Source organism: Lygodium microphyllum, chromosome 19, assembly GCF_053477565.2.
Source record: "Lygodium microphyllum isolate KBCC chromosome 19, Lygodium_microphyllum_v1.1.10, whole genome shotgun sequence".
Lineage (NCBI taxonomy): Eukaryota > Viridiplantae > Streptophyta > Polypodiopsida > Schizaeales > Lygodiaceae > Lygodium > Lygodium microphyllum.
In genome coordinates this window covers 89,337,730-89,350,365 of record NC_141153.1, presented here as the reverse complement: position 1 = coordinate 89,350,365, position 12,636 = coordinate 89,337,730, and the positions used below count along the sequence as shown (strand labels likewise).

Here is a 12,636-nt window from a genome sequence, read left to right as displayed (position 1 = left end):
TTATGCATTCGTTGTGGGTAGTTTGATGTATGCCATGATAGCAACTCATCCTGACATAGCATTTGCAATGGGAGTTGTGGCATGCTATATGGCTATACCTAATACACAGCATTGGGATACCGTCAAGGGTATCATGAGGTACCTAAAGGGAACAATAGCTATGTGCATATGTTATGGTGGCCAAGATACATGAGTCATGAGGTACATTGACTCTAAGTATGTAGGACATGCAAACAGTAGGAAGTTCACCTCTGGCTATGTCTTCACCTTTGTTGTTGGAGGTGTAGTTTCTTGGATATCTAGGGTGCAATAATGCATGGCCCTCTCTACTACTACTACCGAGGCTGAGTATGTTGCAACCACTAAGGCTTGTAAGGAGGCTCTCTGGTTAGGCCACCTTGGTATTACTGATGTGGTCCTTACACTACATTCGGATTCTATGAGTGCTATCCAGTTAGCTAAGAATCTGGTCTTCCATGTGAAGATGAAACACATTGAGGTGTGTTACCACTTCATTAGCATTGAGGATAAGTCTGTTGACCTTGTCCAGATCTCAACTAACCAAAATCCTGCAAATCTACTCACGAAAAGTCTCTCAACGGAGTGTTTTTTATTCGTTAGGAAGTTGATGGGTGTTGGATGAGATGACATCTTTCCTCATCCTATTGTACTTATGTACATTTGTACTTTGCCCCTTTTTTCTTGTTCTCTCCTCATCACTAGGGGCATGTTCACCTTTAAGTGAGAGGTTATTGGGGGTAAAGGCGCTTGTGCCTAGCTACCCATGTATTACTACACTCATAGTATCCGTACACCTGTACACTCTAGGTGGCAGGCGCCCATCACTATCACTTCATTTTTTATTCTTTCAATGATATTTGAATAAAGGGAATGCCACTCACACATTGTGATTGTTGGAGTTCCCACATCTTGTCTCTCTCCTGCTCGTCCTCCTTCCACCATAGCTCTTGCTTTCACTCGCGTGCTCCCACTTTAGGCTCACTTCCTTTATGTACTCAAAAGAGAGATCCATACCTCTTAACTCAAAAGGTGGGGCACTCTACTCAAGAGAATGAACTACTTGACTCGAGTGAACCATGGGTAATTTTTTGGAGGTAGGCACTAGCTTGCCACCACACCATTTGATAAGCATATGCCCCTTGACAAAATTTGTACATGAATTCCACATTCTACCATGACAAATATTCCCTATCACACTAGCCTAGATTGGTTCCTCAACACTGGAGCCAAATTAGATTTCAAATGGAAAATACTTAGCCTATCACAAACACCACTAATCCCATCAGTATAAAGTGCACCTTTAACACTTTTTGCACACAATACACAAACACAACACACGAATCCTAGAAAAAGAACAAAGAACAACAATATGAGTTCTAACTCAATTTACAAGCATTTTCCAACCAACAAAGCAAACATAAAAATCAACCTCCTAATTACACATGAATTTCGGACAAAGGACCACCCACTAATAAAGATGGCAATGAGACGAAAGTCACCAAAAGAAATAGAGAATATAAAAAAAGCGATGAATGAAATGCTACAAAAAGCATGAATAGAGCCATCAAACGATGATTGGGCAACATAATCTCACCTCTAAGAATAGATAATGGGCAATATTGATTCTTTGTAAACTTTAGGCCATGAAACAACATCACACAACACGATGTCTATCCATTGCCAATGTTAGACATATTACTAGATAAGCTTGGAAAATCAAAATATTTCACATCATTAGATTTGGCTTCACGTTATTGGCAAATACCATTAGACCCAAAAGTCACCCACAAAACAACATTTCATACATCAATATGACTCCATCAATTCAAAAGGATGCCTTTTGGTTTGTCAAATGTAGGCAACACCTTTCAAATAACATGATCTTTCAAGACTTAATAGAAAGAAATAGAGTACTAGTGTACCTAGATGACATTCTTATTTGCATAGAAACATGAAAAGAACATATTAATATGCTCAAAGAGGTTCTTCAAAGAATATAAAAATACAACCTATAGCCATAGTTAAAAAAGTGCAAGTGGGGAGGAAGAAAATTAAAGTTCCTTGGTTTCATAATATCAACAGTGGGAATTCAAATTGACCCTACAAAGGTGATGCCAATAAAGCAATATCCAACACCCATGACACCAAAATAGGTACAAAGTTTTTTCGGGCATGACTACAATTTGCACAATATTCTTACCCAATCTGGCAGAAATTACACATCCATGAAGACAATTACTGAGAAAGAATGTCAAGTTTCTTGCAAAAATTAAACACCATGAAGACAACTATTGAAAAAGGAGATAACTGTTGAAAAAGAATGTCAAGTTTCAATGGAGCAAAGTTTTGAACGCATAAGACAACACATGAGTGATGCCACTACCCTAAGGTATCTAGATTTCCAAAAGCCATTTATTATTCAAACAAATGGTTTGAAGAAAGGGTTGGACTAGTATTGGTATAGGAAGATGAAGAAGGATAACTAGAATTGATATCTTTTATCAACCACATCCTCGTCAAGGCAAAACAAAACTATTCAAGCATGGAAAAGGAGTTGTTAGCAATAGTATGGTCCTTCACAACATTACACCCATATGTGCATGGAAGCACAACCACAATAGAAACTAACCATCAACCACTAGTGTCACTTATCAATAAAAAGCATCCACCAAGCAAAAATTTGTGATAGATACCACCATTACAAGAATGTCAATTCAAATTGCAATAGGAAAAAGGGAGTGCAAACTAGTTAGTGGATGGATGATCTCGATTAGAGATACAAAATACACAAATACTAGTGCATTAGATGCCAAGGATGCAACAAGAAGGCCCAACAATAGCAAACACCATGGATGGCACAATACACAATCTCTGCAACCCACATTATCATCATTTCATGATAAAAGGCAATCAATTATACTTTACTCAAATAGGTAAAAAGCCCAAACTATATACATTCCTTGAGCATTAACAGAAATGTATGTTAATTACTATCATGCCGATTCCTTATTTGGTCATTTGGGAGTATAGAAGGTAGTGCAAAAATTGAGAAATAGATATTATTGGCCAAAAATGAGAAAAAAACATAAACAAAATGCTTCAAGTATGCCCACAATGCCAAGCTAGAAAAGGTCCAAAAACGAAACAGGATAGCTAATACCAATACTATTAAAATTACCATTGGATCTAATTCAATGGGACATAACAAGACCATTCCAAGTATCAATATCAAGGAATAAATATATCATTGTAATGCAAGATGGAGTGAAGCAAAGGCTATGCTTAATAGTACAATAGACATGATAGCAAAGTTATTAGAGATTTTGACATAAAAGTTATGAGTCAAGTTTAGCTCACCCTACCATCCACAAACTAATGGCCTAACAAGGGCATGAAACAAACAACCAAACAGATGCTAAAGGCATATGTAGATCTTAAACACAAGGAATGGGATAAAAACTTACAATATGTGATGCATGAATACAATACATAAGTCCAAGAGTTAAAAAAGTGAGTCCTTTTTTATCATTGTATGGTAGAGACCCAATTTTCCATCACAAAAAATATAGCCCCTCATCAACAAATTAGATAAGGCAGATGCTCTATAATGGTTACAACACATGGAAGTGAATTTACCAATGATACAACTAATAGCAACAAGAAACATGAGAATGGCTCAACAAATGTAGAAACATTATGACTTGGGATGCAACAACGTTCAATATGAAAAAGGGCAAAAAGCAAGTGCATATATCCCAATTAGGAAGAAAGGACTCACAAAATCATTGATGCACAAATGGCTGGGACCATTTACAAACCTACAAAAGATATTAGCAAACGTACACATGATTGAAAGGAAAACAACACAAAGCATTACAACAGCACATTCAAGTAAAATAAAACCCTACTACAAAACAAGACAAACAAACATACAAGAAGAGCAACATTTCCATGAGCAAGAAGAAGACCACCACAACCGGAGGAAGACAAACAACCAAACAACCACGTCCCACAACAAAGACAGCCTGCAAAAACACACAACATTAAACAATTAGAAGAAATAAAACAAGACAATATAGCATATCAAAACCCATAAGAGAATATCGACTCTTTTCCTCCTGGGGGGGTTATGGATGCTCGAGCACATGGCAAAGCCTGAAACAAATTAAGAAATGGGGAGCTTAAGAAGACCCCATGATCTTGGGGTGACCAAGAAGGAAACTACAAAGGAGGGCAAGCTGGATAGAAGAGGAGGAGGTTGAATTTAGAAGAGGAAGATTGGTTTCTTTTGCCCAAGGAAAGAGATCTCTTAGTCAAAAGGAGAAGGGTGTCATTTGAGGGTGACATTACTGTCCAACCAAGTCACTCCAAAGAGAGAGAGTTCAATCTCTTGGACCCAATGTAGATTCTCCATAGCTCAAGGGGATAGAATTTGCAAATCTATAGTTGCCCATTCCAACCATACACCCTACAGAGAAAGCTTATTGTAGAGCGCAGCAAGTGAGGGTGAAGACCTCTAGTGTTAGATAAAGGAGAGAAGGATGACCAAACTTGCATTCTTGGGTCAAATCACTCTTTTGTGATCTATTTTGAATCTTGGAATAAGCAAGTTTTCCACGTGTTCCCTAATTTCTATTTCCATCTTCAATTGAGTAAAGTCTTCACTCACTAATCTCATGACAATATCATAGAGTTTTTTGGTTAATTTTGGTGATTAGATGCTTATAGATATTTGTGCCATCATGATAGGCAAGCACATGGGCATCATGATGAATTATGAGGGGCATTTTGGAAATTGGGGCAAAGTAGAGGGAATTTGTAGAAAATGAAAGGCATTCTCTTGCTTATTTTGGTGATTTGATGTTTATGGATATTAGTGTCACCAAAGAAGTGCAACTAGGGTTTGAGCTCTTGCACCCATGGAACTCAAACCCCACTCAAACCACTTGAGTTGTTATGACCCATTAGCTATTTTGGTGATAATAAGTGGTGAATGGATAGTGGCTTGAGCCAAAACCAAGGTTTAGTGGCCTTAGCTAGAAGTAAGGTTTAAGGTCAGAAGGATGGAGGTGCCCATGTTTATAGAAGCGTCTGCCAAAAATGTGTTTAAGGATTGTGATTAATGTAACCATTAGGATTCTGCTTTTTATATCACGCCTCGCAGCGAGAGGCCCCTTCCTCTCCCTAGGGCCTACATAATCTCTTGGCTTGCCTCTAGCGGCCTTGGCGAGAACCAAGGTTTAGTGGCCTTAGCCAAAACTAAGGGTTTTAAGGTCGGACGAAAAGAGCCTAGCCCAAAAATGTGCTTATTAAGGATTGTGATTGATTGATTAAACCATTAGGGTTCCGCTCTCTTTATATCACTCCTTGAGCACTAATGCTTCTTTCTCTTCCCTATCCCCAATCCCTTCCCTCGCCTCCTGCGCGTTGAGCAGATATAGAGCAGGCGGCAGCAGCAGTAGCAGCAGAGCATCATCCTAGCCATGGCGGACAGGGGTGGTTTTGGGCGAGGATTCGGACGCGGCGGTGGCAGGGGCGACCGAGGCCGTGGCGACCGACGTGGCCCGCGCAGGGGCGCTCGCCGCGAAGAGGAGGAGAAATGGGTCCCCGTCACCAAGCTCGGCCGCCTCGTCAAGGAGGGCAAGATCAAGACCCTTGAGCAGATCTACCTCTTCTCCCTCCCCATCAAGGAGCACCAGATCGTTGAATTCTTCCTCGGTTCTGCGCTCAAAGACGAGGTTATGAAAATCATGCCCGTCCAGAAGCAGACCCGAGCCGGCCAGCGTACCCGCTTCAAGGCCTTCGTTGTCGTAGGAGACAACAATGGCCATGTTGGCCTGGGTGTAAAGTGCAGCAAGGAGGTTGCGACTGCCATCCGTGGCGCCATCATCCTGGCCAAGCTCTCCGTCATCCCTGTGCGCCGAGGGTATTGGGGTAACAAAATTGGGCAGCCGCATACTGTGCCCTGCAAGGTCACTGGGAAATGTGGGTCCGTCACCGTCCGCCTTGTGCCTGCACCTCGTGGTTCAGGTATTGTTGCTGCACGTGTCCCCAAGAAGGTTTTGCAGTTTGCAGGGATTGAAGATGTGTTCACCTCATCCAGGGGCTCCACTAAAACGCTCGGAAATTTTGTGAAGGTAATCTTCCAATTCTTTAAGTCCGTCGGTCTTTTTCAGCTTATGTGAGCTTTGTGTTTCTCTTTTTGCATCTAGAGTTGTTTTATTTTCATGTCCAGATGTGTATATGTGCTCCCTGCTATCCCTTTTAAACAGGACATGTCGTGTACATGTCTCAGGCTCTTAGTTTGTACATTTGCTGATACTTAATTATTGTATGCTGCAAGTTGTTAATGCTGAAATCTTAAATGCTACTGAGTTGCCTGCTAGATTCATAGTGCTAGTTTTCTTCAAAGTGGATTTTCAAATACTCTGTCTATACAGTGTTCCTTGTGCGATTTTTGACTTAACCATAGTTAACTTGCCCGACTTATGCCAGTCAGCATTGTTCTCATGTTATAGGATCCTAGTTTTACTTTTGTTACATGTGGTCCAATGATTGAAGAGCTTCCCAGTCTTTAGGAGGACGAATTCAGTGTGGTCTAATGATGGACAGAGCTTCCTGGTCTTCAGCAGGATGATTTTTACTGACTTGCAATGATCTGTAGTTTTCCTCCCTACTTGTCTTTGCCTATCAACCATGATGCATAGTACTTTGTTTCTTGCCTTTTTGGTTGATTTGTCTATGTTAATCCCACTGTGATTTGCCTGTCTGCCTCCATGCAATGACTGTGAATTATGGTTGTGTTATTTTTCATATATTTTGGCAAAATGGTCAGGTGACGCTATAATATTGGTTAATGATAGTTAGCTTGGTTGTCTTTTATTCTATTGTAAGATTTGTGGCTTCCTAGTTGTATCTTTTATTGTTTAAGATTCTGCCATTTCTCAATGTGCAGGCAACATTTGACTGCTTGCTGAAGACCTACGGTTTCTTGACTCCTGATCTTTGGAAAGAGACAAGGTTTACTAAATCACCATTCCAGGAGTTCACTGATTTCTTGGCCAAGCCAACAAGGTTGAGCATTCTGGATGATGTTGAAAAGGCCCCTGTCTATTAGTGATGTGTGGCAGCAGTTGTGTCTGTAGTTAATAGAGTGATTTTTCAGCCGGATTACCAACTTTAGAACTAGCTATTATTGGCTGGGAGGGTACCTTTTTAAAGTAAAGGTACTGAATTTTGTTGTTTTCAAATTTCTCTGTTGTGGATTTTTGTATGCACTCCCTTGAAAGGTGCAATGAGCTGTTTTGTATTGAATAGTGAGGAGCAGCTAGCTCTTAGTGGTCATATGTAGTGACTATCTGCCAAGATGATGCGTTTAACATAGTTTGCAACTGTTCCACAAGTGCTGTTCATTATTCTTTTGCAGTGGGTAAGTCCAGTCTTAATTTATAACAGTGAAACTGACAGTAGGCCTATTTACTGTGCTAATCTAGGTAAAGCTTTTGTGGTGAGGGTTTTACGTATTCTATGAAGTATCTGCCCTATGTAAAGTTGCCATGAACAATTGCTTAAGAAAAAGGCAAGGTGGCCTCATCTAGCACCCCACCCTCTAGGACAGTGAGGTGAAGCTTTGGTACTGGGAAGTTGTTGAGCATAATCAATTTAGTGTTAAATTGACATATGTGTCTAGGGCAGGAGTTTTTGATTGCTGCATTCAATTGACTTGAATGTGCAATGAAAACTTTGTCTTTTCTGTAGATGCATCTATGCCAGTCCCTTTGATTAAAAAGAATCCAACCAACTGAATATGTTGTTGAAAGGGGTTGATGGCTAGTTCTTACTATTTTTAACAGTTTTATAATGTGGTTGCTGGGTTATACAAGTTTGTATTTAGCTAATTGTCCTGCATATGCTGATATGAGTCTTTGTTGCAGTGCCAGGTTTTTAAATTGTCCAGTTCAGTAAGCAAGCAACCTCTGTCTGGTGTTCTCAATGACTGTCATAAACTCTGGATAATTGATGTGATCGGATGTGACTACTTCGAATTTATAAGTTTAACTTTGCTACTGGAAGTCTCTTCTTTAGATTGAATAGGAAGGGGATTCCACAAACAGGAGGTCATTCTAGAGTAGAGACAAAAGTTGATGATAGTCGAGGGTAAAGGTGGAGATAGTGAATGTTAAGACTGATAATGCTTAGATCCAATAGAGAGGCTAATTCAAGTCAAGTAAGGTCAATATTCTTGATTAAAGACAGAATTGATGCTAGTAGAGGGTAAATATGAAAGTGAATGTCAAGACTGATTTGCTTAGATCTGATAGCGGGTCTAATTCAAGTCAAGTTGATAGTTGATCTTGATGTGGATGGATGGATGGAGAGAATAGAGGGGTTGATTCGAGTCCAGTTTGAAACTAATCATGATATGGAGTCAAGGGAGAGATGATGAATGTTTGACTCACTCTGTCTCTGCTCTCTTTCTTTTTCTTCTATTCCATGAAAGGGGTAATCAGCCCAATGTGGAGGTGGGAGATGGCAGTGATCTGGAGGGAGGTGGATAAGAGGGGGTGGGTGTCTACCTTGTGATTGGGGAGGGCTGAAGGAACCTCCCTTCTCTCTTAGATACTTTAGTAACTCGGTTGCCCTAATTATACTCTTTAATTCCTTTTTACCTGTGAACTTTCCCACAGATACATTGATGTGGTTTTGTGGATAAACTAAATTGATTGTAAATGTTCTAATTCTTTATAAAGAGTCTTGTCTATACTCCATGCTGCCACAAAAAACAGTGTCCCTTGGCAAAAAATATGTTGTGCCACTCACTAAACTTGTGCCAAAAGTATGAAGGTACATAAGTTGTTGCCTCGAGCTTAGAGGTTAACCAAACTCTTGTGACTTTTGGTAGGGTAGAGTTAGGTTTCTAGGGTGTAGTTGTAGAATGTTTGACAGACAGCTAGTTCCAATGTCACCATACAAAACTACACATGTGAACCTGATAGATGCATAACGGCCCTAATTTTCACTGAACAGGCCAAACCACTACAATGTGATGTGGCACTTAAAAAGTGTAAGCCAAGAGAACAGATGGGTGTGATTTGATTTTCGCTTGTAAGTCAGCACCCTTATCTCTAATCCCATTGTTAACCATTAGGTGCTTGACTCTGTGCAAGACCTATCCATTCTGTCACCCTGCCATGTTGGCCTATCATGTTGTTTGGGTTTTTTTAGTCATTACATGTTGTATGGTCTTTTCTAGTCATTACACCAAGTAAAGTGTAAAAGCCATTTGGTTTTTAATGAAGGCTAAATTTTAGTGTTGAGATTTGTCACCTTGCCAAGTTGGTCTGCCAATAGTTTTGAAAGATTTCCAAGAGCATATGACAATTTGGGAGCATAGATTGACATCATCTACAATTTGCTGGTCTATTATGATAAACACACCAATAGCATTGTCTTTCCCAATTCCCTGTACAAGGAGAGTTTTAGATTGTCAACAATTGATAGTAGAGGCGGCTTGGCCTCTCTATTATGACTAACACACCAATAGTATGGATTTTCCCAATTTATTTGTACAAGGAGGGTTTTAGGTAGTTAACTCTTGGTAGTAGAGGTGACTCAGCATCTTCATTCTTCAATGAAGGCCAAGTAACAATTCAGATGCATACCTTTTGCGTCCTATTCTTCAGGCTTGCATTTCTTGGTTTTGCCTTTTTGGTTTATACCTTCTAAGGAGTTTGCTATTGCACACAGCCTTCCTTTTCTCTAATGAAGGCGCCCTTCATTATATCCTTTTAAAGTAAGGGTTGTCCTCCATTTGCTTGCTAAGGATGATTAATTGCCTTTATTTTATTCTCCAAATTCGTTTTGGACAATCTCTACATAATGGCTATCTTCCTTGCAATGGAAACATAAATTCAATAAAATATAAGAACCAACATCCTAAGAGATTGTGGTGCCATTGGCATTAGATGGGTTGAGGCCCTTTAGAAACTCATCTCTCACGTGAAGTAGATTTTAGGCTTTTTCTCCCTCTTGAATACTTTATGGAAATAAAAATAGTGTGTTTTCAAGATCTTTAACAAAAGATCCCAACCTCAACATTTGTCCAATTTGGTAGCCTAGGAAAGGAGATAATGTGAGACATACATGTTGAGGGGCTTCTTCCTTGCATGCTTACATCCGAACCCAGCCTAAGGCACATTTCAATGAATTTCCTATTTTGGGAGATTATAAAGACTCATTTGGACCAATGATCCTTTTGTGCCTCTAATTATATGACATGATTTGCTATCAAAACTCAATATGGATATGATAATCTAGTTTGAAACCATGCTATTATGGACCTAAAGGAATCTAACCATTAGTTTCCAACTAACTAAACTTCAAAAAATTTGTGAAAAAGAAAAGCCCTAAAAAACTAGCTCAATTAACCACTTGTCTCTTTCCTTAAATTTGTAAGATATTGAAGTTGCAACAAACGACCAAGAAAGGAAATGATCAAGTATAAAAGTTCAACTAATTGTAAAAAACCCTGATGAAGTTGAGGTTGAGGGAAGAGACCAATTTAAGAATGACTAGTGTTAAGGGAGCTCAAAATCATCACTTTAGAAGCCCATCAGGAATATAGGTTTTGATACCTAACATTATTAGACAAGATTGGCATATCTATAGGGGTCTCATACTAGAATTTTAAGTTGTAGTGGTAGTCTCCATGGGATTGGTGATGTTAATGGTTGAAGGTAATTGCTCATTTTGATTTTTGGATTGGGTGGAGGCATTTTGGGGCTTGTTTTCTTTGAGAGAATGTGAAACAATGCTTCAATCTTTCTTCTATTGTACATCTACTAAATCTTTGTTCTTCCCCTTAGGAGCCATCGTTGTGTCTTGAGTAGTGACGCGAGGTTGTTTTGCTATTGTGGTTCCCTTTCTTGTTTGGGTGACAAAGGTTGCTTGGACTTGGGAGATTTTGAATGTTTTGGCAAACCAACAATCACCTTTGGATGTTGCTCATTAATTTTTTATGTTTGTACTGTCTCCTTTTTAGGCTTGCTTAGGTCGGGCTTGTTGAGGTATCCTAGTTTTGTCTAGGTCGGGCTCATTAAGGTTCACAATGGATGATTGACATATTTGACCAAACTTACTAGGATGGCAAAACTAAGACAAGGAAGGAAGCTTCTTGACTATGTAATTATATACCAAGGATAGATGAATCGGAGTGTGAACAAGGAACTGACACAAAAGTAACATTCAATACTTATCATAACCACTCCAAGTCCTTAATAATATCTCATAAATTAACAAGCATGTTCCCCAGTCCACTTTAACATTATCTCCAAATACATAAAAGGCCACAATATCTTTTCATCATTTGAGAGTAGTTATATGGGAGTTGTACAAGGGAAATTTATTGGTCTTACCAAAGTATTCCAACCTAAGATAGTTAAGGAAGTTAGAGAGATTTTATGCCTTAATTAATGGCATGGGATCTTTATTAAGGATTATTGAAAAACTCACCCAAGTCAACCTTCTTATAAGGATATTTGGGATGAATTGAGAGGGCTCCTCCTCATTTGGGGGCCTTACAATATTAAGCACTTAGAGCATAGGTGGGTAATTGAGAATTGGACATTCGGCCTCCAACATTATCAAACTCTAGTGACTTAGTGCAATGAAAAGATAGTACAAAGAAAAATAAGGCTAGAGCCTAGAAGATCAATACTTTTAGGATAGACCTTACTCACAAAAGTTGTGGATCCTAAGAAGAAGACCCATGGTAGTCTAATAGCTAGTCACCATGTTACACTAAGTCCTTATGCACATCTAAGGAGATTTTGCAACATCTCAAATCACCACAATGTTAGTGAATTGCAAGTTTACCTCAAAAGTTTGGAGCATATTATCCAGTTTTAACATTGCCAATTAGACATTTGAAAGTTATCCTTAGAGCTTATGGTGGATAAGAGACCATAACATAGATTGAGTATTTAGCTCCAACATGGATTTTTTATAACGATTGTTATAAAAAATCAATAGCATGACACATTCCATCCCTTAGATTGTAAGAACACCTAATGAAGTAGAGATATCTCAAGTCATGCTAGAAGAGATGGATAAAGTTCACCACGCTTAGCAAAGTATAAGAAACCAAGTCCTAGATACTATAGTCTATATAAGATATTAACAAAACATAAGAAAATAAGCCCAAGTAAGCAAAGTTACATGCAAAATTACCTAAAACAACTAAATGTCCATGGTATATTCCATGTTAATATGCTAAAAACTTAGGTACTTAACCTTGGACACCCCCTTGCTAATCGAAAAATTGTAAAGTCACTTTGGGAACACTAAAGATACAACTTAATCGGATCCTAGATAGTAGTCAGAGATCTTTTAAGGAATCACGACTTCTTAAAAGATCTACCCAATACAAAGATTTTCCAAATGTTACAATGATTGAACAATTTAGGGGGAAATGAGGAAACATTGAGAAAGAGGAAAAAAAGAGAGCCTTGAAGCATGGAAAGAGAGAAATATTTTAGCTCAAACCTTGCCCCCTAGTTGCATCAACATCCCCCAAAACTCTCCCCTCGTTCACCTTGCCAAAAACAAAAAAAGACA

The 12,636-nt window shown here is 39.0% G+C and overlaps 1 protein-coding gene across 1 annotated transcript; it reads left to right on the top strand.

Annotated features, from left to right (window-relative positions):
- The first annotated feature begins 5,390 nt into the window (after positions 1 to 5,390).
- Positions 5,391 to 7,365, top strand: LOC148020131 (uncharacterized). Its single transcript, XM_087700416.1, has 2 exons — positions 5,391 to 6,158; positions 6,977 to 7,365. The coding sequence occupies exons 1-2, from the start codon at positions 5,505 to 5,507 to the stop codon at positions 7,136 to 7,138; spliced, it is 816 nt and encodes a 271-aa protein (XP_087556542.1). The 5' UTR covers positions 5,391 to 5,504; the 3' UTR covers positions 7,139 to 7,365.
- Positions 7,366 to 12,636: the final 5,271 nt, after the last annotated feature.

What these genes read in the sequence shown, in the direction of transcription:
- LOC148020131 (XM_087700416.1), top strand. Translation starts at nt 5,505, where the DNA reads ATGGCGGACAGGGGTGGTTTTGGGCGAGGATTCGGACGCGGCGGTGGC. An exon ending in CGCTCGGAAATTTTGTGAAG is followed by an intron (nt 6,159 to 6,976) that starts GTAATCTTCCAA and finishes CTCAATGTGCAG; the next exon opens with GCAACATTTGACTGCTTGCT.